The sequence below is a fragment of the Neomonachus schauinslandi genome, chromosome 11 (genome assembly GCF_002201575.2).
Source record: "Neomonachus schauinslandi chromosome 11, ASM220157v2, whole genome shotgun sequence".
NCBI lineage: Eukaryota > Metazoa > Chordata > Mammalia > Carnivora > Phocidae > Neomonachus > Neomonachus schauinslandi.
This window is the reverse complement of record NC_058413.1, coordinates 37,485,124-37,511,412: the sequence shown is the minus strand read 5'-3', so window position 1 is coordinate 37,511,412 and position 26,289 is coordinate 37,485,124. Positions and strand designations below refer to the sequence as shown.

Sequence of the window (26,289 nt, the reverse complement as noted above, 5' to 3'; positions counted from 1 at the left end):
CTGATTTTCCCATTATGTGATTAATTCTTTTTTTAATTTAATTTAATTTTATTATGTTAGTCATTAGTTTTTGATGTAGTGTTCCATGATTCATTGTTTTCGTATAACACCCAGTGCTCCATTCAATACGTGCCCTCTTTAATACCCATCACCAGGCTAACCCATCCCCCCACCCCTCTCCCCTCTAAAGCCTTCAGTTTGTTTCTCGGAGTCCATAGTCTCTCATGGTTCGTCTCCCCCTCCAATTAACCCCCCTTCATTTTTCCTTTCCTTCTCCTAATGTCCTCCATGCTATTCCTTATGTTCCACAAATAAGTGAAACTATATGATAATTGACTTTCTCTTCTTGACTTATTTCACTTAGCATAATCTCCAGTCCCATCCATGTTGATTTAAAAGTTGGGTATTCATCCTTTCTGATGGCTGAGTAATATTCCATAGTATATATAGACCACATCTTCTTTATCCATTCATCTTTTGAAGGGCATCTCGGCTCTTTCCACAGTTTGGCTGTTGCAGACATTGCTGCTATGAACATTGGGGTGCATATGGCCCTTCTTTTCATTAAATCTGTGTCTTTGGGGTAAATACCCAGGAGTGCAATTGCTGGGTCATAGGGTAGCTCTATTTTTAATTTCTTGAGGAAACTCCACACTGTTTTCCAAAGTGGCTGTACCAATTTGCATTCCTACCAACAGTGTAAGAGGGTTCCCCTTTCTCCACAACCTCTCCAACATTTGGTATTTCTTGCCTTGTCCAATTTTGCCATTCCAACTGGTGTAAGGTGGTATCTCAGTGTGGTTTTGATTTGAATTTCCCTAATGGCTAATGATGATGAACATTTTTTCATGTGTCTGTTAGCCATTTGTATGTCTTCTTTTGAGAAGTGTCTGTTCATGTCTTCTGCCCATTTTTTTACTTGATTATTTGTTTTTTGGGTGTTGAGTTTGAGAAATTCTTTATAGATCTTGGATATCAGCCCTTGTCTGTAGTGTCATTTGCAAATATCTTCTCCCATTCTGTGGGTTGCCTCTTTGTTTTTTTGACCGTTTCCTTTGCTGTGCAGAAGCTTTTTATCTTGATGAAGTCCCAAAAGTTCATTTTTGCTTTTGTTTCACTAGCCTTTGGAGATGTATCTTGAAAGAAGTTGCTGTGGCCGACATCAAAGAGATTACTGCCTTTGTTCTCCTCTAGGATTTTGATGGATTCCTGTCTCACATTGAGGTCTTTCATCCATTTTGAGTTTATCTTTGTGTATGGTGTTAGAGAATGGTCGAGTTTCATTTTTCTGTATATAGCTGTCCAATTTTCCCAGCACTATTTATTGAAGAGACTGTCTTTTTTCCATTGAATATTTTTTCCAGCTTTGTCGAAGATTATTTGACCATAGAGTTGAGGGTCCATATCTGGGCTCTCTATTCTGTTCCGTTGGTCTGTATGTCTGTTTTTGTGCCAGTACCATGCTGTCTTGGTGATCACGGCTTTGTAGTATAGCTTGAAATCAGGCAATGTGATGCCCCAGCTTTGTTTTTCAACATTTCCTTGGTGATTCAGGGTCTTTTCTGATTCCATACAAATTTTAGGATTGTTTGTTCCAGCATTTTGAAAAATGTCATGGGAATTTTGATCAGGATGGCGTTGAAGGTATAGATTGCTCTGGGCAGCATAGACATTTTAACCATGTTTATTCTTCTGATCCATGAGCATGGAATGTTTTTCCATCTTTTTGTGTCTTCAGTTTCTTTCATGAGTGTTCTGTAGTTCCTAGAGTATAGATCCTTTACCTCTTTGGTTAGATTTATTCCGAGGTATCTTATGATTTTTGGTGCTGTTGTAAATGGAATCGATTCTCTAATTTCTCTTTCTACAGTTGCATTGTTAGTGTATAAGAAAGCAACTGATTTCTGTGCATTGATTTTGTATCCTGCCACATTACTGAATTGCTGGATGAGTTCTAGTAATTTGGGGGTGGAGTCTTTTGGGTTTTCCACATAAAGTATCATGTCATCTGCGAAGAGAAAGAGTTTGACTTCTTCTTTGCCAATTTGAATACCTTTTATTTCTTTTTGTTGTCTGATTGCTGTTGCTAGGACTTCTAGTACTATATTGAACAATAGTGGCGAGAGTGGGCATCCTTGTCTTGTTCCTGATCTTAAGGGAAAGGCTCTCATCTTTTCCCCATTGAGGATGATATTCACTGTGGGTTTTTCATAGATGGATTTTATGAAATTGAGGAATGTTCCCTCTATCCCTGTACTCTGAAGGGTTTTAATCAGGAAAGGATGCTGTATTTTGTCAAATGCTTTTTCTGCATCAATTGAGAGGACCGTATGGTTCTTCTCTCTCCTCTTATTAATGTGTTCTATCACATTGATTGATTTGCAAATGTTGAACCACCCTTGCATCCCGGGGATAAATCCCACTTGGTCATGGTGGATAATCCTTTTAATGTATTGTTGGATCCTATTAGCTAGGATTTTGTTGAGAATTTTGGAGTCCATTCATCAGGGATATCGGTCTGAAATTCTCCTTTTTGATGGGGTCTTTGCCTGGTTTGGGGATTAAGGTAATGCTGACCTCATAGAATGAGTCTGGACGCTTTCCTTCTGTTTCTATTTTTTGAAACAGCTTCAGGAGAATAGGTATTATTTCTTCTTTGAATGTTGGTAGAATTCCCCAGGGAATCCATCAGGCCCTGGACTCTTGTTTTTTGCTTCAATCTCTTTACTGGTTATTGGCCTATTTAGGTTGTCAGTTTCTTCCTGTTTCAGTCCTGGTAGTTTATAGGTTTCCAGGGAAGGCATCCATGTCTTCCAGGTTGCTTAATTTATTGACATATAGTTGTTGATAATAACTTCTAATAATTGTTTCTATTTCCTTGGTGTTAGTCGTGATCTCTCCCCTTTCATTCATAATTTTATTAATTTGGATCCTTTCTCTTTTCTTTTGGATAAGAAGTCTGGCCAGTGGTTTATCGATCTTATTCTTTCGGAGAACCAGCTTCTAGTTTCATTGATATGATCTACTGTGTTTCTGGTTTCTAAGTCATTGATCTCTGCTCTAATCTTAATTATTTCTCTTCTAATGTGTGGCTTAGGCATCGTTTGTTGCTTTTTCTTTAGTTCTTCAAGGTGTAAAGTTAGTTGGTGAATTTGGGATTTTTCTGTTTTTTTGAGTGAGGCTTGGATGGCTATGTATTTCCCCCTTAGGACTGCCTTTGCAGTATCCCACGGGTTTTGGACCGATGTGTTTTTGTTCTCATTGGTTTCCACGAATTCTTTAAGTTCTTCTTTGATATCCTGGTTGACCCAAACATTCTTGAGCAGAGTGGTCTTTAGCTTCCAAGTATTTGAATTTTTTCCAAATTTTTTCTTGTGATTGAGTTCCAGTTTTAAAGCATTATGGTCTGAGAATATGCAGGAAAAAATCTCAATCTTTTGGTATCGGTTGAGACCTGATTTGTGACCCAGTATCTGATCTGTTCTGGAGAAAGTTCCATGTGTGCTAGAGAAGAATGAGTCTGTTGTTTTAGGGTAGAATGTTCTGTATATATCTGTGAGGTCCATCTGGTCCAGTGTGTCATTCAAAGCTCTTGTTTCTTTGTTGATTTTCTGCGTAGATGATCCGTCCATTGCTGAGAGTGGAGTATTGAGGTTTCCTACAATTAATGTATATGACTCTTTATTTTGGTTAACAGTTGGCTTATGTAGTTGATTGCTCCCATGTTGGGGGCGTAGATATTCACAATTGTTAGATCTTCTCGTTGGAAAGACCCTTTAAGAATGATATAGTGTCCTTCTGTGTCTCTAACTACAGTCTTTAGCTTAAAATCTAATTTGTCTGATATAAGAATTGCTACCCCAGCTTTCTTTTGAGGTCCGTTGGCATGGAAGATGGATCTCCATCCCTTCACTTTCACTCTGGATGTATCTTTAGGTTCAAAATGAGTCTCTTGTAGCAGCATATGGATGGGTCCTGTCTTTTTATCCAATCTGCAACCCTGTGCCGTTTTATGGGAGCATTTAGGCTGTTCATGTTGAGAGTGATTATTGAAAGATATGAATTTATTGTCATCATGTTGCCTGTGAAGTCTTTGTTTCTATAGACCGTCCCTGTAAATTTCTGTTCTTTATCACTCGGGGTCTTTCTCCTTTTATAGAACCCCCCTTAATATTTCTTGGGCTGGCAGGGCTGGCTTAGTAGTTACATATTCTTTCAGTTTCTGACAGTCTTGGAAGCTCTGCATCTCTCCATCCATTCTAAATGATAGCCTTGCAGGATAAAGTATTCTTGGCTGCATGTTCTTCTCATTTAGTACCCTGAATATGTCTTGCCAGGCCTTTCTGGTTTGCCAGGTCTCTGTGGATAGGTCTGACGTTATTCTGATGTTCCTCCCTCTTCCCCCTAACTGCCCTTCTGATGGTTTCCTTGGTTCTAAGATTTGCGAGTTTTACTATTACGTGCTGGGGCGTTGGTCTCTTTTCCTTGATCTTGGGAGGGGTCCTCTCTGCCTCTAGGCCACGAATGTTTGTTTCATTCCCCAGATTAGGGAAGTTCTCAGCTACGATTTGCTCAAATGTATCTTCTAGTCCTCTCTCTCTCTCTCCCCACCCCCTCCGGGATCCCAGTAAGTCTGACATTGGAGTGTTTCATGATGTCTATGTGACTAATTCTTTACATAATATATGACTCTACTGTAAAAGGAAGCTTTGTCTCATATTCAGAGGGATTCTATCTAGTCTGATATTGTTTATATTTTGATTAAAGTCCAGGTGTACCCAATGCATTGCCTACAAAATCTTGGATATTTCCATCTGACCCCCCTGCAATCTTTCATTTTTCCCAACCACAGAGTCTAGCCTTCTGAGCTAAGCCCCAGAGGATTTTAGCCTTTTTAAAATCTAGATTTCTTCAACTAATTTTCTGTGGTTAGTTGCCTTCCTATCTATTTTTGTACTCTTGCCTTGGAAACATACCATTAAGAAAAGTTTAATTTTTTAAAAAGATATGTTTCCCACTTCCTATTAACTTTGAGGTGTATGTTCATTGATTAGAGTAGCGGGATGAATCACCTGCAATATTAAACCATTATTTAAACATGCTCAGAGAGAATGCAGAAGTCCACAAAATGAGAAACTCTGAAGTTGAGTAAAATAACGTGTCCTTAGAGTGAATAGAGATTCCTGTGCTTGATCCTCCTTTGAAAGCCATGCTGTAAATAATGCCTCTGAATCTGCATTTTTAGAAGTCCATTAACAGTGATTTTAAAGCCTCCAGTTGAGTTATATTATAAAAGGATTTGAACATCATATTGTTCTAAAATATAATTTGGAGTGTTGAAATTCTTCTGCTATATTACAATCATAATTTAATTCTAGATAGGAATAGGGTCATGCTTGAAATCATCGATGCCAAGGGTCAGAATAAATTTGAGAGAAATAATCACACTCAAGCAGGACTGAAATACTTATCTCAAGCACAGCAATAAGCATAAAAATGGTTTATTTATCAAATAATCAATAATAGTGAACTCAGATTAGACATGTCAGGGGAGTTCCTCCCTACACTTATCTCAGAGGTTGCCAATTAGCATTATTAGGTTGTGATAATAAATGAGTTTGACCAGGTATTTTCCTCTTTGATTCAGGCAGTTATCCCCAGAATAATGACCTATAAGGAAGTAATCTTCTCAGTTTAGATTTCCTTTGACTTACGCTGTGGCAGAAGCCATCATGAATATTGGCATTCAGAAATTCTGAACATCCAAAACACCTAATGTTTCCAGCCATCTGATGTATATGTATGTATTCACAGGAAGGATCAGTCTTTATTGGGAGATGAGTCAAGAATTGGAAAAATAAATTTTTGTTACAAATACCGTATGGCTCAGAACATATTAGTTACCAAAATCAGTCCATCTTTCTCTTTTCTAGAAGACTGAATGAGAAAAGGGCCAATCTTGAAATAGGAGGGAGTTTTCTAAAAATGATTAAAATCAAAGAGGAAAATTTAAATAGTGTTAATGTAACACTGTGGTTAAAAGCTTCAGCTTTCGGGGTGCCAGGGTGACTCAGTTGAACATCTGACTCGATCTCAGCTCAGGTCTTGATCGCAGGGTCGTGAGTTTGGGTCCTGTATTGGGCTCCTTGCTGGGTGTGGAGCCTCCTTTAAAAAAAAAAAGCTTCAGCTTTAGACCCAATGAACTGAGTTTACTAGTATGACTTTAGAAAGAGGTATTTAACTTCTCTGTGAATTTCAGATTTTTCGTCTGAAAAGCGGAGATCATAACACCAATACCTACTTCCAAGTTATTATTTTGAGTGTGCTAAATGAGCTAATGCACACAAGCACTTATCCCTATGCCTGGCTCATAGAAAGTCTCCATAAAATAATCCAATTAATATTTCATTCATTTTCCTGTCTTGTTGCATTTTTAAAGAAAGGGTTATTTGTTTATTTTTATTTTTAACTTATCCATTTGGTTATGGAGATTTTAGATTGTGAGAATTGATAGATGGAATTTACTTCTTCCATCAGAATTGAGTAAGTATAACTGATGTGGCTGTACGTACCACTTCAAAGACTGTGGTTTTGTTGTTGTTTTTATTTATTTCTTTGAGAGAGAGAATAAGTGGTGGGGAGGGGGCAGAAGTAGAGAGAGAGAGAAGCAGACTCCCTGCTGAGTAGGAAGCCCAAGGCGGGGCTCAATCCCAGGACTCAGAGATCATGACCTGAGCCAAAGGCAGACACTTACCGACTGAGCCACCCAGGGGCTCTCAAAGACTAGTTTCTTTACAGGCAAAGGTAATGCAATGAAAACTCTTTAATCTGTCCATATACCTGACTATCTGATATACTGGAGAAATGAGACCTTTCTTCAAAATGTTTCATTTATGCAGATCAGCTTCTCAAAGCAAAATCACTTCTTTTCTACCTACAGTTTTGCAAACAGTCACATTTTAAATTTCTAGATCACAAAGACAGTGACATAACTATTACAGAATGCCCTTAGCTTTAACAAGTGATATGTTCTGACTGTCCTGAAAGATTGCACCATAGCATTCCATCTGATTTCTTACTCTTTTCTCCTCATCCTTTCATTCAGCATCCAACCCCATGGATATAGGATGGGCCAGAGTCAGTCCTGGGGCCCCAGAAATGTAAGTGATTGTCTTACCCAGTAGTGTGCAGAGAAGGCAGTCAAAAAAACACTGAAATTACAAATATAAAGCCAGAACTTATGATAACTGGTATAATTACCTTCTTTGAAAAATTGCAGCCTCTAAGGGACAAACATAAATGAATGCTACCAGGTATTTAGTTCTCACTTCAGATGTTGGATACTTTTTTAGTAGGACTCAGATGGGGAGGTGGAAACCATCCTTTTACCTCACTTTTTTTTTTTTTAAGATTTATTTATTTATTTGAGAGAGAGAGGTGCACATGAGCAGGGGTGAGGGGGGAGGCAGAGGGAGAGGGAAAGAGAGAATCTCAAGCAGACTCCCCACCAAGTGCAGAGCCTGATGCGTGGCTGGATCCCAGGACCCTGAGATAGTAATCTGAGCTAAAATCAAAAGTCAGTTGCTTAACCGACTGAGCCACCCAGGCTCCCCTACCTCACTTTTCAAAAGAGAAAATACCCTGTTCATTTCTGGAAAGTAAAGTGCACCACATCTTCTACCTGCCCTCTTTTTCCTGTCTGTCAGAGTTTCTTTCAGTGTTCCATTTCTTAATTTATACTCCCAAAGGCCTGTAAAAACAAGTAATATTTGGTAGAACTTGATCACCTAGTCACAAAAATGGGTTTTAAGAGTTTTCAGTTTTAAACCTCTTCAGTCATCACGAAACTGCTATCTTTTTTGTTCTGCATTGATTTTTAAATTCAGTATATCTGCTATTTTGTTCTTAAAATTTATAATGTTTACTTACCATTGATAGTATTTTCTGCCATTTGAGGAACTAGGAATGGGCCATAGAGCCTTTAGGTGGGTAGTTTTTAGAGAACATTGAAAAGCAGCATGAAAAATGGAATATAAGGAAACAATAAGCATTGATATAAAACAGTGAGAAACTGATGATATGTCAGGAAGCGGGTAGGAGATAGAACTCTAGAGAAGCAGGGGGCTGCAAGTTTTTTAGTGGCAAGCACATACACACAAAAATACTTTTCAAGACAATTTTCACTTAAGCAGCATGTATTGAATAGTACTGTGTGTACTAGGATGCTAGTTCTGGCTTCTGTGTTAGGTACTGTGAGTACAACACAATATAATCTCTGACTCCCAGGACCTTAGTTTAGGAGGAGAGGCCAACATATAAATAGATAATTGTAATATGGTATTCTATAAGAGAATTTAATAAGAGAGGCATATAAAAGATACCCTTGGCCTGGCACACTCTTAACTTCTTGTCCTCAATAATCCTACTTATATTTAAGATTTTACCTTAGGCATGGCTTCTTCCAGAAAGCCTTCCTAATATCATATGCACTAGATTAATGGAGAGCAAGTAATTGTTGTTGGTGTAGACTAAGGGAATGTTTCCCTAAAGTAGTCGACATCAAATAGCTATTTTGAATTCAAAAAAATAAGTTATAAGAGAAGTAAAGCATCATGATTTTCTTTTCCCAAAGGCTGATAGGAGTTGAGCATATTATATCACTTGATTATTCATTTATTGGTTCTCAATTAGCAAATCTTTCTTAATTGCCTATAGTCCCTGCACTTCCTGGGCTCTTTCATGCCTTTGTAACTGCACAGTTGTCTTCACTGTTGAGGTGGAATGTCCAGGTGTTGTGCTTGGGCAGTGAGGATATGGAGGAGAGCACAGACGTGGTGAGACTGCCCTTAAGGGCCTATTGGTCTCTGTAATTAAACCAAAAGTACTATGAACATGGAAAGTGTTATTACAGGGAGTGGAGAAACATCTTTTCTGTGGGATTAGGGAAGACTGCCCAGAGGAAGTAACATTTAAACAGACACATAGTAAATGAGGAGAAGCTAGTTTAGGGAATGGGGGAGTGTTACAGGCAGGAAGCCTTAAGTGGGAAGAAAAAATGCAGTAATAAATCTATCTCCTATAATGGTGGACTACATAAAATGGAGTGACCCTTTTGCTGAGAACAACTACAAAAGCTAAAGAAAATATACTGTCTGTTTGAAGGTATCAGAGAGATAAATTAGTAAAGCATTATCAAGCTAAAACTCAGAAAAGAAGAAAATCCAAAGAAATGAGACTGACATTTGGGACTGCTTTTGCCCTAAAGGCATTTACCAATTCAGAAGTAGCAGCTAAAAGATTTCTGTAGCCCTTTGATAGCCTCGCATGGATAGGAATACAAAAATCGGGCCTTTGTGATTCCCCAGTGCTTTGCATTGTGACCATGCAAGATTGCACCCAAGAATAGGGTAAAATTATAAATAAACCCTTGCATGGACTGCAGCCTAGCTTCAAATCATCTGGGTGGCCCGGGAAGTTCTCAAACCCCATTATGAGATTAAGATGATCTTCGTGTTTGCTAGCACCCCCAGATTCCTTGCACAAAGATTCTTTCTAGGAGATCATTCTCATTGGTCTTAAATTATTTCTACAGTTTTTCAAATATAATGTTCAGATCATAATCAAAGGTAATCAGTCACACAGGGACACAAGACAACATAAATCAATAACCAGCTGAAATAGTAAGTAATAAAAACAGAGCTCCAGGTGCTCCAGGTTTTAGATATGTCAGATATGGACTTTAAAAATAACTCTGGGGGCGCCTGGGTGGCTCAGTTGGTTAAGCGACTGCCTTCGGCTCAGGTCATGATCCTGGAGTCCTGGGATCAAGTCCCGCATTGGGCTCCCTGCTCAGGGGGGAGTCTGCTTCTCCCTCTGACCCTCCCCCATCTCATGCTCTCTCTCTCTCTCTCATTCTCTCTCTCAAATAAATAAATAAAATCTTTAAAAAAAAATAAATAACTCTCCGGGGCACCTGGCTGGCTCGGTCGTTAGCACATTTGACTCTTAATCTGTCGTGAGTTCAAGCCTGATGTTAGGCATGGAGCCTACTTTAAAAAGTTAGAAATAAAAATAACTATGCATACTAAGTTGAAGGACAAAAGAAATTGTAAATTTCAAGCCAAAATTGAAAACATTTAAAAAGAATTATAGCAGATTTGAAAAGGAGTCAAACAGATATTCTGAAACTTAACTAAAATGAGTTTAAGAGCAGATCTTTTTTTTTTTTTTTTTAAGATTTTATTTATCCATTTGAGAGAGAGAGAGAGTGAGAGAGCCCAAGAGGGGGTAGGGTCAGAGGGAGAAGCAGACTCCCCGCTGAGCAGGGAGCCCGATGTGGGACTCAATCCCGGGACTCTGGGATCATGACCTGAGCCGAAGGCAGTCGCTTAACCAACTGAGCCACCCAGGCACCCTAACAGCAGATCTTAACACACTGGTATAGAGAGGTTTATTGAACTAGATTTTAGGTCAGAAGGAAATATCCAGGGGCACCTGGGTGGCTCAGTCGTTAAGTGTCTGCCTTCAGCTCAGGTCATGATCCCAGGGTCCTGGGTTTGAGCCCCACATTGGGCTCCCTGCTCAGCAGGTAGCCTGCTTCTCCCTCTCCCACTCCCTCTACTTGTGTTCCCTATCTCGCTCGCTCTCTCTCTCAAATAAATAAATAAAATCTTTAAAAAAAAAAATGAAATATCCAGTAGGAAGCATGGAGGGATACAAGGATGAAGGTATGGGAAGGGCAAGAGATAGAGAGGATAGAAGTAAAGTCCTAATACACCTTTAAATGGGAGTACCAAAGGAAAGGAGGTGAGAATATTTCAAAACAGTATTTGAAGAGTATTGGCTGAGGATTTTCCAAAACAGATGAAAGACAATGAGCTACAACTCAAGAAGCACAACATAACCTAAATAAGATTCTTTTTTTAATTTTGTTTTTATTCAAGTATAATGATGATAGTGTTACATTAGTTTCAGATGTACCATATAATGATTCAGCAATTCTATACATTACTCAGTGCTCGTCAAGATAAGTGTACTCTTAATCCCTTTTATTTCACCCATACCCCCATTCACCTCCCCTCTTACAACCACCAGTTTGTTCTCTGTATTTAGGAGCCTGGGGTTTTTGTTTTTTTTTTTGGTCTCTTTTTTTCTTTGTTTGTTTGTTTTGTTTCTTAAAGTCCACATATGAATGAAGTCAAATGGTATTTGTCTTTCTCTGACTGACTTGTTTTATTTAACATTATGTTCTCTGGGTCCAACCGTATTGTTGCAGATGGCAAGATTTCATTCCTTTTTATGGCTGAGCAATATTCCACTGTATAAATACACCATACCTTTACCCATTCATCTACAATGGGCACTCAGGTGCTTTCTTATCTTGGATATTGTAGATAATGCTGCAGTGAACATAGGGGTGCATATATATTTTCAACCAGCAATAATCGCATTTCAAATTAGTGTTTTTATATTCTTTGGGTAAATTACCCAGTAGTGGAATTACTGGATAATATGGTAGTTCTATTTAATTTTTTGAGAAACCTCCATACTGTTTTCCACAGCAGCTGCATCAGTTTGCACTCTCACCAACAGTGCATTCCTTTTTCTCCACATCCTCACCAATACTTGTTTCTTGTGGTTTTTATTTTAGCCATTCTGATAGGTATAAAGTGATATCTCATTATGGTTTTAATTTGCTTTTCCCTGATGATTAGTGATGTTGCATATCTTTTCGTATGTTTGTTGACCATCTGTATGTCATCTTTGGAAGAATGTCTATTCAAGTCCTCTGCCCATTTTTAATCCGATTATCTGGAATTTTTGGCGTTCAGTTGCATAAGTTCTTTATATATTTTGGATATTAAGCCCTTATCAGATATATCATTTGTAAATATCTTCTCCCGTTCAACAGGTTGTCTTTTTGTTTTGCTGATGGTTTCCTTCACTGTGCAAAAGCTTTTTATTTTGTGTAGTCCCAATAGTTTAATTTTGCTTTTGTTTTCCTTGTCAGAGGAGAGATATGAACAAAAATGTCTCTATGGCTGATTCAAGGAAATTACTGCTTATGTTTTCTTGTAAGAATTTTATGGTTTCAGGTCTCACATTTAGGTCTTTAATCCATTTTGAGTTTATGAATAAGATTAATTTTTAAAAATTCATCCACTTCTAGATACATACCCAAGAGAAATGAAAACATATGTCTGCACAAACACTTATACATGAGTGGTCATAGCAGCATTATTCATAATAGCAAAAAAGTGGAAGCAAACCAGATGTCCATCACCTGGAGAATGAATAAACAAAATGTAGATCCATACAGTGAAGTAATAGCTGTCCATAAAACAAAATATGTATTGGTATGTGCTACAACATGGATGAACCTTGAAAAGGTTATGCTAAGTACAAGTAGCTAACCACAAAAGAATCCCATTTATATGATTCCATTTATACGAAATGTTCAAACAAGGCAAATCTATAGACAGGTCTCGGATTAGAGGGGGAATGGATACAGAATTTCTTTTGGGGGTAATAAAAATGTTCTAAAATTAGATTGTGGTGATGGTTGTACAACTCTGAATATTCTTTAAAAAATTGAATTACACAGTTTATTTAAATAGGAAAATTTTATGGTATGTGAATTATATCTCAAAAAGAGGGAGAAGAAATCACCTAGAACATCCTAATAAAACTACAGAAATCAAGAAGAAAATCTTAAAAGCAGTCAGTGGGGCTATGACTAGAGCACTGGAGTTACCTTCAAGGGAGCAGTAAATAGACTGGTAAGTGATTTCTCAGCAGAAAGAGTAGAGTTGAAAAGATAATACAGTGATGACGTCTTCAGTGTACTAAAAGAAAATAACTGCTAACCCTGAATTTTACCCAACTAAAATATCTTTTAAGAATGAAGCTGAAATAGGTGCGCCTGGGTGGCTCAGTTGTGAAGTGTCTACCTTTGGCTCAGGTCATGATCCCAGGGTCCTGGGATCAAGCCCTGCATCAGGCTTCTTGCTCAGCCAGGAGCCTGCTTCTCCCTCTCCCACTCCCCCTGCTTGTGTTCCCTCTCTAGCTGTCTCTCTCTCTGTCAAATAAATAAAATCTTAAAAAAAAAAAGGAATGAAGCTGAAATAAAAATATTTCAGATGAACAAATAAAAAGAGAGAAAGTTTGTTCCAGGAAACCTATACTAAAGAAGATACTAACAGGAATCCAGGCAAACAGAAAATGACCCCGATGAAAGCCAGAATACAGGAAAAAGTAAAGATTAACAAAAGTGTTAAATATGCACATACCAGTAGTTCCACTGCTGGGTATATACCCAACAACAGTTAAGACATATGTTCACCAAAAGACATGGTCATAAAAGATTGTTCAGGGGTGCCTGGGTGGCTCAGTATGTTGAGCGTCCAACTCTTGATTTTGTCTCAGGTCATGATCTCGGGGACCTGGGATTGAGCCCCTGGTCAGGCCAACGCTTCTCTCCCTCTGCCCCTCCCCCCCACTCGTGCTTGCGCTCGCTCGCTCTCTTTCAAATAAATCTTAAAAAAAAAAAAAGGAATGTTCAAAGCACTATTCATTAAAGCCTTGACTTAAAACTACTTAGTGCCTGTCAGTGAATCTTAGACTGGATAAATAAACTGTATAGTCAAATATGCCTTACAGCCATATAACAGTTTAAGTAATATGTAACAGTATAAGTGAATCTAAAAAACAAAAATGGGGAAAGTAGCCAGTCCACAAAATACTACATGATGTGTGATTCCGTTTATGTTGAAATATATAATAGGGAAAATGAATCTGTGATCTTAGAAATCAGGATAGTAGTGAGGTTACAAGTGCTGGCGAGGATGCGGAGAAAACGGACCCCTCGTGCACTGGTGGTGGGAAGGTAAATCCGTGCAGCCACCATGGAAAACAGTGTGAGGTTCCTCAGAAAATTAAAAACAGAATTAATATATGATCCAGCAATCCCACTTCTGAGTATGTGTAAAGGAATTGAAAACAGAATCTCAAGGAGATGGCTGCCCTGCCGTATTCATTGCAGTCTTATTCACAACAGCCAAAATATGGGAGGAACCTAAGTGTCCATCAGTAGATGAGAAGATAAAGAAGATACACACACACATGCATATATATATGCACACATACACTGTGGACTATTCAGCCATCAGAAGAAGGAAATCTTGCCATTTTCAACAACACGGATAGACCTTGAGGGGATTAAGCTAAGTGAAATTAGAGATAAGTACTGCATGCTATCACTTACATGTGCAATCTAAAAAAGCCAAACTTATAGAGCAGAGAGTAAAATGGTAATAACCAGGGGATAGAGGCTGGGAGAAATGGGGAGATGTTGGTCAGAGGATACTGAGTAAGTTCTGGGGATCCAGTGTACCTCATTATGCGTATACTTAATAATACTGTGTTATATACTTAAAAGTTATTAAGAGACTAGATCTTCAGTATTCTCACCACAAAAAAGAAATGACACAATTATTTGACACGATGGAGATGTTCATTAATGCTGTGATGGTAATCATTTTGCAATATATAAGTGTATCAAATCAACACATTGCACACCTTTAATTTGCAATTGTTATGTGTCAATTATATGTTATATATGTGTCAGTTATATGTTATATGTCAATTATATCTCAATAAAGCTGGAGAGAAAAATCAGAATAGTAGTTACCCTGTAGGGGTGGAGGTGCCTAGGATTGGCTAGGGCGAATTACTAGGGTGCTGGGATGTTCTATTTCTTGATCTGAGTGTGGGTTTCATAGCTATATTCTGTTTGAAAATTTATGATGTTCACTTAAGTGCACTTTTTTGCACATACACTGTACTTTAAAAGGTTTTTAAAAGTGAAAATATTAGTAAATGTCAGTGATTATTGAGTGTATAAAACAGCATCTTGTGTTTATAGCTAGGAAGAAATGTAGAGCAGTTAGGGCATGTAAGCTATCAATTTATGAAATGTCAGAATTAAAGTACTTATGTTGTAGGCTCTGAAGAGGTGATTCCTTCTCCACCCCCCCCCAAGCACTTTAATAAGCAATTTTGAAATTACAAGGGACCCAGATAAGTAAATTTAAGTGAAATTTCAGTTATAATCTAGGAATATTTTAAGTAGGTCACAAATTAATTATATTGAGTTTTTCAGTAAAAATACCTTTTTAAAAATATTTTTAGACCTATTGTCTGTTTTGCTACTTCCCCTATTGCTTGGTCTATTTCTAAACACTACTCAATTTGGCAGTATCCCTTGAGGAATATATGGCACTTAATGTGTATTGTTCCCTAGAGGAATCATGAAAGAAAGAAAAGATGCAAATTTTCTCTTGGGATAAAATAGAAAATTAATTGAAGAAGAAAGAGTCCATAATTTAAGGTATAGTTAATACTGGGAGAAAATCATCTATAATTTTCATATTTGTTGATTACATCTTCTTAGTTTTAATACCAGTTATTACTAGCAGAGTTCATACTCTTTATGCAGCAGCTTGCGTGGCTTATGTTTATGTTATCATCTTGTTTTTTATATACAGTGATGTAAGCTATAGTAGCTATAGTAATCATTTTTATGCATTTTCTTCTTAGGCTTTCTTTACTTGCTTCAGACTCATCATCAGTTGGCTTTTGAATTCTGTATTAAGATTTTGAAAGAAATACTCCAACAAAAAAATGAATTGTATTTTTGTTATAGTGATTCTGCTGCATGGATTACAAGCACTCTATCTCCATGCTTGGATAAACTCCATCAAAAGCACATTATCCTCCTACTTCTGTGGCCAGCTGCCTAATTGTATCTGCTGTAACCACACGCTGTTGGAACATGATACCAATGAAGAACAGAAATGATAAATTACTCCCTGCAGGTGATAGTGATAATGATAATTTTTAATTTCCTTCTTCCTCATAAGGTCTAGTCTGGTCTTATTTCATTGGCTGCCATCCTGTTACATACACACATGATACATTTTCTTTAAAGAAATACTCATCACACCAAAATATGTGAGGAAATAATTTATTTTGATTCCAAGTCATTGTTCTTCAAATGAGCATGTATAAAATGAACTGCATCTACCTTTGTGTATCTGGGATAAACAAGCAAAATGTGGCTTAAAACGGATTTTTAAATATTCAGTTTACACATACTTTGAGTTCTTTTCTTCCTTTTTGTGAAATCCTCAAAGAAGAAACAAACATTTCATTTTGAAAGACTGTATTCTAATGCTTAGGAATGTTTAAGATGCACAACAAAGCTACATGCCTGAATTCTTTTCCTGTATATGTGGAGGATTCCCACCAAATTGCAAATGTGATCAAACTGTCCCAGAAGTTTGCTGTATGTGCACGTATTTTCCTTTTCTTCTGTTTTCTTCTATAATAAGCATTGTTGTTGTTCTTAATTACCACAGATTCTCCCTTCTCTCAGGCTAAGGACTTTTTAAAAATTTTTCTGACAGTGTTGTATAATTCAGTGAAATTTTATTTAACTGTGACCTTGCCTTTGCAGATTAACCCAGCTCCTACCGATATTTTATTTTAATGCTTATTTTCCCCTCAGCAGTTCCCTTTGCCCCTGACAAGGTATACATGTGGAACAAAAGATAAATTTATTCCGTGCTCAGGCCTTATAACCTATCTGATTTCTTTTTCAAGCACGTGTCAAGCTGTGCTCCAGTTATTTATTACCATTGCCTATTAGTCATCATTTTCAATTTCCTGTGGTTGTTGTTAATTCTTACATTTGAATGACTTCCACAGAGAGAGTGTAAGTTCATTGAAATTAACATTTGAAAGACCTAGAGATAGCCTGTCAAAGTGATGGTAACAAGGTGGTGAAACTAATTGAAAAATAGTGGCATATTTATGTTCTTCAGCAGAATAAATAGCTTTGTCCCCTAATCAGCTGACATATTTGATTGGTATAATGGCTTTGCAGAAGTAAAAACACTAATCATAGTTCAGTTGGGTTTTATAGACTATGATTCAAGTTTAAAGTTTTTTCCTCCTTTTTTCTAGTATCTTATTTTAATTATTAAGGACCACTTATGGGTGGGGGGAGCCCTTTCCCTTTCAGTAGCATTCTGTTTGAGGGTTAATACCCATGTTAAAACCAGAAATGCCCTTTGGTTTTTTCAGAGCAAGAGTTTTCTACTTGCTCAGTTATGTGAATCTTTTTGGGTTTTTGTGGATTTTTTTAAAAGATTTGTTTATTTATTTTAGAGAGAGCGCAGGAGCAGGAAGGGCAGAGAGAAGGGATCTCAAGCAGACTCCATGCTGAGCGTGGAGCTCCAGACAGGGCTCGATCTCACAACCCTGAGATCACGACCCCACCTGGAACCAAGAGTTGGTTGCTTAACCAACTGAGCCACCCAGGCGCCCCAGTTATGTGAATCTTAACTGTCTGATGAGTTGACTATCTGCACGTAATTTTTTACTGCAGGCAATTTATTCCTAACTTCTCATGCTTCTGCTTCCTGTGTGCTATAGAACTGATTTTGATATTACCCTCCACCAGACATCATTAGGGCGGTAAATCTGTTTGAGTTGAAGAAACTAGGATGCATTTCAGAGGGAACTATAAAGTAGATGTGACTTCAGATTTATCTTTGTCATAGGTCCCTGCCAAATTCTCATAACCAAAGTGAATTATATCTTTCATTTTTATTTATTTGTCTTGAGACTTAACAAACTGTTTTCTTACTAACCCAAACTACACAGTATTTCTTCCACTGTATTTTTGTGGGTTTGGAGGAAGGTGAGTTTCTTCTTTGATTTTTAACTAAATTTCATAGGTAGTTCAATTTGGGGATTGGAAGACAGTTCTAAAATACCTTTGTATTCTCAAATATTCTGATTTTTTAATTTTGTTGTAAACTCATGCATCAGCCTCCCCTCTTCATTTAGACCTATATACTCTGTTATAATTACAGTTGTTCTAGCATAATAATATTGCCAGTCTGTCTTTTACCAGAGTTAAGTATATGATGTTTTACTTTGTATATTTTATACATTTCAGACTTCGATCACATTTTCTGACAATGTAAATTGTTATTATAGTAATGTTGGTATTGTGTTATAGTTGGGAAAACTTGTCATTTTTTTTTTCAAATTCATTTAGTTCCTATTACATATTAGATATTGCCCTAGCCCTTGGGGGTACAGAGATGAGTGATTTTGGGGTGTTGCAAAGGGAACTGAAAGAAAGGTAATAGTTAAATTGAATGTTTCTCCATGCAATACTATAGATCATTTAACTCAAGTTTTAGAAATAATGTGTTATCACAGAAGCTGTTCATTTTTATGGGAAATGTAAATTATAGGTAAGGATAGAGAATATGAACATTCCAAATCTATCATCCACATTCAGTAGCTTGGTGAATATCTTTTCAGATATGTACATATATATTCATATTTGCATAACATATAATAAGTGCTAATAATATATATATTATTCTTTTTACCTAATAGTATATTGTGACTACATTTCCAAATTGGTAAATATTTACCTATAGGATTACTTTTGATGGCCAAAATGTTATTCCATCATATGGAGGTATTAAGATTTGTTAACTGGTCACCCGTTGTTGAAAATTTAGGCTAAAATTGGCATCTTATGGCTAAATCTTTGCAACCATACTTGATAAATTTCCATAGTATATTTTTTTGAAAGTTTAGATTACTGGGTCAATGAGTATATGCATTATATAAACATTTTGATTGAGTCCATAACATATACTCACACAACAGAAAAGTGCATAAATCTTAAGTGTAGGTTGATAAAATTGCACAAAGTGAATATCCACCATGTATCCATGCAGCAGTCAGCTGAAGAAACAGAATATTACCAGCAGCCCAGGAGCATAACCCCTTTCTAGAATCTACCACTATTGAAGGGTAACTACTATTGTGACTTAAAACACTGTAAGTTGTGCTGTTTTGAATTTTCTATATATAGATAGAATCAGAGCATGTGTACCACTTTCGCTGTGACTTTAAATTTTATTTTATTATGTTATGTTAATCACCATGTTACATCATTAGTTTTTGATGTAGTGTTCCATGATTCATTGTTTGCGTATAACACCCAGTGCTCCATTCAGTACGTGCCCTCTTTAATACCCATCACCAGGCTAACCCATTCCCCCACCCCCCTCTCCTCTAGAACCCTCAGTTTGTTTCTCAGAGTCCATATTCTCTCATGGTTTGTCTCCCGCTCCGATTCCCCCCCCCTTCATTTTTCCTTTCCCACTATCTTCTCTCTCTCTCTCTCTTTTTTTAAACATATAATGTATTATTTGTTTCAGAGGTACAGGTCTTTGATTCATCAGTCTTACACAATTCACAGCACTCACCATAGCACATACCCTCCCCAATGTCTATCACCCAGGCCACCCCATCCCTCCCAACCCCCTCCACTCCAGCAACCCTCGGTTTGTTTCCTGAGATTAAGAATTCCTCTCTCTCTTTCAAATAAATAAATAAAATCTTAAAAAAAAATAAGTCTGGGTTTTTTTGTTTGTCTCTTTGTTTCTTTGTTTTGTTTTTTAGATTACACATATAAGTGAAATCATGTGGTATTTGTGTTTCTCTAACTAATTTCGCTTAGCATAATACCTTCTCGGTCCATCCATGTTGTTGTTGAATGGCAAGATTTCATTCTTTTTTATCCTGAGTAATATTTCATTGTGTGTGTGTGTGTGTGTACCACATCTTCTTTATCCATTCATCTATCGATGGGCACTTAGGTTGCTTCCATATCTTGATTATTATAAATAATGCTGCAATAAACATGGGTGCATGTATCTTTTCAAATTAGTGGTTTTGTTTTCTTGGGTAAATACCCTATGGAATTAGTAGATCATATAGTATTTCTATTTTTAACTTCTTGAGGAACTTCCCTACTGTTTTCCACAGTGGCTGCACCAATTTACATTCCCACCAACAGCCCAAGTATTCCTTTTTCTTCACATCCTCATCAATGCTTATTATTTCTTGCCTCTTTGATTCTAGCAATTCTGACAGGTGTAAGGTAATATCTTATTATGGTTGTGATACTAAAATTTTAAACTTCTCATATTAAGTTTCTGCCTATGTATGGTGCTTAAAAAGCCTTCTTCACATCCCAGTTTTATAAACACTTGTATATGTTGGTGGGATTTTATTCTTCTTCCTCCTAACCACCCCCCAACCCCCTGCACTGATCTTTGTGATTACATCTGCTTACATGGAAAACCCCACCGAATGATGTTATGTCATGTTTGCCTTAAACAATCATAAGTATTTTAAAGGAATTTGGAGGGAAAAGGTAATCTTTTGTATTTACCAAACTATTGATCATTTCTGTTGTTTTTCTGTTATTTTTGATTTTTCAGGTTTCCTCCCAGTATTATTGCTCACCAGCCTGAAGAACTACCTTTAACATCTCTTCTAAAAAGTCTTTTGGCAATGAATTCTTTTAGTTTTCCTTTACTTGAAACTGTCTTTATTTTGCCTTCATTCCTGAAGGATATTTTTGCTGGATATAGAATTTTGAAAGGTTTTTCCCCGCTCCAGTGTTTTTTTTCTTTTCCATCTGAACCTCCAGTTATGTGTATGTTAGATGCACAGGTCCCTGAGACTCTTGCATTTTATTTCAATCTTTTTCCCTGATTTTTCAAATTAGGTACTTTCTATTGACTTATCTTCACATTCAGTGATTTTTTTTTTTCTCTCTGTCATCTCCATTCTGCAGTTCACCACAGGGAGTTTTTTTGTTTTAGTTATTGTATTTTTTAATTCTAAAATTTCCATTAGTTGTTTGTTTGTTTGTTTGTTTTGTAGTTTCTTTTTCTCTACGAGAATTCCTATTGTTCACTTCATTTCAGTGTGTTTTCTCTAACTTCATCTCTGTCACCTCATAATGACATAGTTAGAATTCCTGTCTTAAAGTCCTTGTCTTGTAATACCAGCTTCTGGGCCATCCCATAATTGACATGTGAGCAGTAGCTCTTCTCTTGAAAGTTAAAGACATTTTCCTGGTTCTTTGTATGTTGAATAATTTTTGATTGTGTTCTGGATGTTATGCATGTTATGTTGTGTGTCCTCTCGGCCCTATTATAATCATCTGGGGAATGTTGTTGATGTTTGGTGTGAGCGGGCAGTTGACCAATTAAAGCCAAAACATTAAGTTCTGTCAGCCGTGTCTGGGCAGGCGGTGGTTCACATCTCAGTCTCGTTCTCTAAACATTTGCTGTAGTGTTTTGGGCTCTCATGCACATATGCTGTTCTTAGTGATTAGTCTGACTTGTAGAGGTTTTTCAAATCTCTGCTTTGTTCTTGAGATCTTGTTGATTTTAGGTTTTTGAGGCCTGTGCCAGTGATTCAGATTTTAGTTCCATTCTCTCAGCCTTTGTTTTGTTAATTTGGATCCAACCTGTAGTTCAGAGGTCAGGCTGAGACTTGTGCAGGCTCATACAAAGAAGTAGGGTTCCTCTCCTCCCCCATATGTATCACACATACTCCATTATTTTCAGTTGAAAATTATTAGTTCTATCTAAGGTTAGTTATTCGCTGATTTCATAAAGTGTCCTGACGACATAATAAGACTAGCTCAATTTAGTAAACTGAAGACTGAAAATTATAACTAAAATTTATTGAGAACCTGCTATATGACAGACCTGTGCTAGGTAAGGGGCACAACAATATGAATTACACATAGGCTTTGCTCTTAGAAAACACTGCAATCTGGTAGCGCGAGTAACTATAAGATAGTATGGTTAAGTACTGTAATAGAATTGTATATAATAAGCACATTCTCTTAGCAAATGTTTATTGTGTACTATGGGCCAGGCACTGCTCTGGACACTGGTGAACAAGACTGGCATACGGGAATAAATTTAAGAAAACAATTGAATTAGTCTGTGGAGGGATACCAGGAAACCAACTGAAAGAAGTCATGTTTTAGAAATGTTCTGATTACTACATGGTTTTCTATAATCTGTATCTGAGTACTGCATTGCTTTATATTTGTCTGTTTCACAGTATTATAAATAGTACTTTGATTCTCTCTTGGTATCTAAAATATAATGAACCTCAGTGTTAAATATTGAACTTGTTTTGGGCCCAATCCATATTAACCTCACAGATCAATAAAACTTCACATTCCCAACAAAAAGCAGCAGAGTACACAAATTAGCTTTAGAGTGATTTTTCAGTCATCGGTGTCCTATTTTTAACACTTTATAAGCTTTTTTTATTGCCAGTTTTAAAAATAGATTAGGCTAATTCCATTAGTGAAAGAAAAAGGGATGGTATCATTTAAATTTTAAACAAAAATAAGTGAAAATTACATATCCTCATCTGAATATTCGTCTTTTAGAGACCTTTTTGTACTATCACAGTAATCCTTAGAGTGACCTCAGAGGTTCTCCTTTGGGTATTTGTTTAAACATAAGTTTTATTTGAGTACTATTATATATTTTTCGTTTATCTTCAGGAAAAAAAAATGTGACATTTAAAAATTCCGTTGATCTCATCACAAAAATGTTCATAGTACTTTGCTTTAAAATTAGATGCACAAGGTCAGAAGAAATTAAATGAGATCTTTGTATAAAAGAGTATGTTTAAGTTAAATTTATTGCTCTGTCACAAACCACCCTAAAACTGAGTGCCTTGAAGTCACAATCATTTAGATTTATTTGTGTATGATTCTGCAGTCTGGACTGGACTTATCCTCTAGTTCTTCTGGTTTCTCCCTGGGTCTCTCAGGCTGCTGCAGTTGTCTGGTTTGACTGGAGCAAAGAGCTCCAAGATGGCTCAGCTTGCACAGCGGCCTCTCTCTGGGAGAGCATGGGTCAGGTAGGGGCTGGCTGAGCCCTCTTCCTTAATGTGGTCTCTCACTTTTCAGTAGTCTACCACAGTCATTTCTCTGATAAAACACATATTGATTATTTGATCAGCCTTGTTGCCCTTATTATTATATTGTTTCTGTGGGGGAAAGCCAAATTATATTACTTTATTTTTACATGTAACATCTTTTCCAGGAAAAAATAGTGGCCTGTCATAAATTTAAGAGGTATCTAGTCTTTGAAATGGTTTCTTGTTGCCATGTCTTGAAATACTGAATAATTAATTGTTATGTCATGTAATTAGTTTAATAATTATTTATATTCCCTTTTTTTCTTTTAATAGGCAATTGCTGGCTACTTTGATATATATTTTGAGAAGGATTGTCACAGCAGGGTAAGTATCATGAGTTTTCTCATAAGAATTAATTATGTGAAATACATTGTATTTTATTTTTGTGCCCCAAGGTATTTGATCATAAGCATTTTGCTGTTGTAAGCAATTGGAGCTTGTATTTGATGGAGTAGATTAATGTAGCATGATATTAAAAATCAGATACTTTTGAACTCTACCAATGCAGGTCGTGTTCTCCACGGGCCCCCAGAGTGCCAGAACACACTGGAAACAAACAATATTTCTATTGGAAAAGCCATTTTCAGTTAAAGCAGGTAAGAGGGCGCCTGGGTGGCTCAATCGGTTAAGTGTCTGCCTTTGGCTCAGGTCATGATCCCCGGGTCCTGGGATCAAGTCCCACATCGGACTCCTTGCTCTGCGGGGAGCCTGCTTCTCCCTCTCCTCCCCACTTGTGCTCTCTCTCACTATCTCTGTTTCTCTCTCTCAAATAAATAAGTAAAATATTAAAAAAAAAATTTTTTAATTAAAAAAAAAGCAGGTAAGAAAGAAAAGGGGGAGAAATGACTTACTCATTTTGAAGTAAACAATATTCCTTCATTCTACAATGACTTTTTGTGTGTCCACTGTATTTGAAGCAATATAACAGATGCTAAGTAAGGTAAGATGTTCTTAGAGCTGCATAAGTTTTAGATGGCATATCATTTCATTAAAGTGGTGATTTAAAGAAAACTCTAGATTAGATTTATAATTCCTGCCAGTTAAAATGTGCTTTAGTATGTAGCTTTTGAGTACCACAAAAAAATTCTGAAAACTTTTCTTTAAGCAGTAACTAATACATTACTAAGTTGCAAACATAACTAAAAATACTTTCACCACCAAAGTGACTGAAGAGAAATATCACCCATAGAGGTGAAGTGTAAATTAAAGAGAATGCCATTCAGTAGTTATGGTGTTCAGTATATATGTCTAGGGGGCTCTCCACTGTCTCCACCTGCTCAAATCTTAGTGCTCAAGGACTGGCCTAATTCCACATTCCTCTGTCTTACACCGCATTGATTGCTCACTCTGATGAGAACCTACAGTTCTTATGTACCTACACCCTTAGCTCCAAAGGTTAGAATTTGACTATGGAACCTTTTTTTATTTAAATTGTTTATTACATATAAGTTGTCCTCCCCCACCTTCACTGAAAGCTTTCTGACTATGTGAAACCTGAATGTACAACAAACTTCAATGAAAAGATACTCAACATCACTAGTAACCAGGGAGAGAGGCCAGTTAAAACTATGTAAGAAACTGTTTCTTATCCATCACTACAGGAAAAGAACATAAAATTTAACAAGGCTAAGTGCCTGCAATTGTGTAGCCAAATGGAACTTTTATACTCTTCTGCTGGTAGTCTTTATTGGTACAACTTCAGAGAACAGTTTGCTACCATCAGGTTAAGAATAGATGTATAAATATCCATCACTAAAACCAGTTTTTTTCTAGGCATGTATTCTGAACAATCTCCCCTGCAGCCTGTCTGCAACAATCTTAACAAAAGCATGGTTTGTAGAAGTGAAATATTGGAAGCAACCTGAATGTCCATTAAAAAAGATATATGGTAGTTGCATACAGTAAAATCTCTGTAACAGATAAATCATATATTTGTGAATATCAGAAGCAACATTAAGCAAAAAAAGTTGCAGAATGATTCCTACAATACATTGTTTATATGGAGTTTAAAGACATTGAAACAGTTACACATACACATGTAGTAAAATAAGAAGCGATACTTAAAGGATGATAACTGCGGAATTCAGTATAGTGGCTACCCCTGAGGAGAGATAGAAATAGGAGCAGGGAAGGTAAAGAGGGTTCAGTGCCATAGATCTCAATTATTCCTTTTAGATTGAGGGAACTGTGGGAGAATGTTAAGATTTGACAAAACTGAGTGGTGGGTCCAGGTGGTCATTATATTGTTCTCTATATGTTTAAAATATTCCATAAAATTCAATTATAGTTTGATTTCACTGTTGATGCATAAATTGAATTTAGTAGATGCAGATAAACACTATTAGAGTAAAGCAGCACCTTGTTGTCATGTTTTCACTTTAAGATTGCAATGCTATGGAAATAAAACCTTGATGGTGTCATTTTCTTTCTCCAAAAAGCTTGAGCACAGCAAAACTGAAGTGTGATGAACACAAATGAAATTTTATTACATTTTCATTTGTTTTTGTTTGGTTGATTGGTTGGGTTTTGTATAGCTTTGGTATTTGGATTGATATTTGGAAACTTGAAAATGTTGCTTTCTTCTTCATGGTAACCATTTTATTATCATAATGCTAAATTTTAAGGGTAGTCCTAATTCATTCATGTTTTAATCTTGAGGGAGACTTAAAATAGCATTTGAATTTTCTCCTACCTAATTACAACAAAATATTATTTTATGTCTAGTGAAATTTTGAAATCCTAACTATTCATTACCCAGTAATCCTTAGAGTAACTGATTCAGCTTTTTTAGAATACTATGAAGGAGGTGTGTGATTTTAATATTGCCTTCTTGTCTACATTCTGTATTTCTTTCACTGCCATTATATATGTGCTGGTATTTAAATAGCAAGACCAGTACACCACAAAATTTTGGAATCCCCTAAAATATAACCGGGAAAGACTTGAAAGGGAAATTTCAAAGTAAGGAAAATTCTCAGCTATGATAGTATAAATATGAAGGGATTATATAAGGAAATACAACACTTTTTTTTTTTTTAACCTTGCTAAACTCTGATGCTAGTACTAATGAATAGAAGCCAGAAGTTGGAGGGCAGAGTACTGAAGAAGACATGCTAATCAGAAAAAGCCTCCAGAAATGTACACACAATGTCCCCTTAAGTTTTAGATGAGTACTAAGATGTATGCATATAGGATGAAATGCCTGAGGTCAAGCAAAGCATCTGGGGCAGCTGTGAACAAATAGTTCTCAGAGTTTACATGGGGCTGTGGGGTATGAGTTTCAACCAGCTAGAGTGGGGACTCCTTTTGGAATCAATATATGCAGTCCAAAAAGACCATAGCTTCATAGTGGGAATAAACTATCCCTAAAATAAAGGCTAACCT

At 36.7% G+C, this 26,289-nt stretch overlaps 1 protein-coding gene across 1 annotated transcript in view; it reads left to right on the top strand.

Annotated features, from left to right (window-relative positions):
* PRMT3 (protein arginine methyltransferase 3) overlaps positions 1 to 26,289 on the top strand; it is a 131,066-nt gene that overhangs the window by 92,516 nt on the left and 12,261 nt on the right. The window contains exons 14-15 of the mRNA XM_021685855.2: positions 23,179 to 23,229; positions 23,414 to 23,501. Coding sequence (XP_021541530.1) covers positions 23,179 to 23,229; positions 23,414 to 23,501 — 139 coding nt within the window. The remainder of the gene's footprint in view (positions 1 to 23,178; positions 23,230 to 23,413; positions 23,502 to 26,289) is intronic.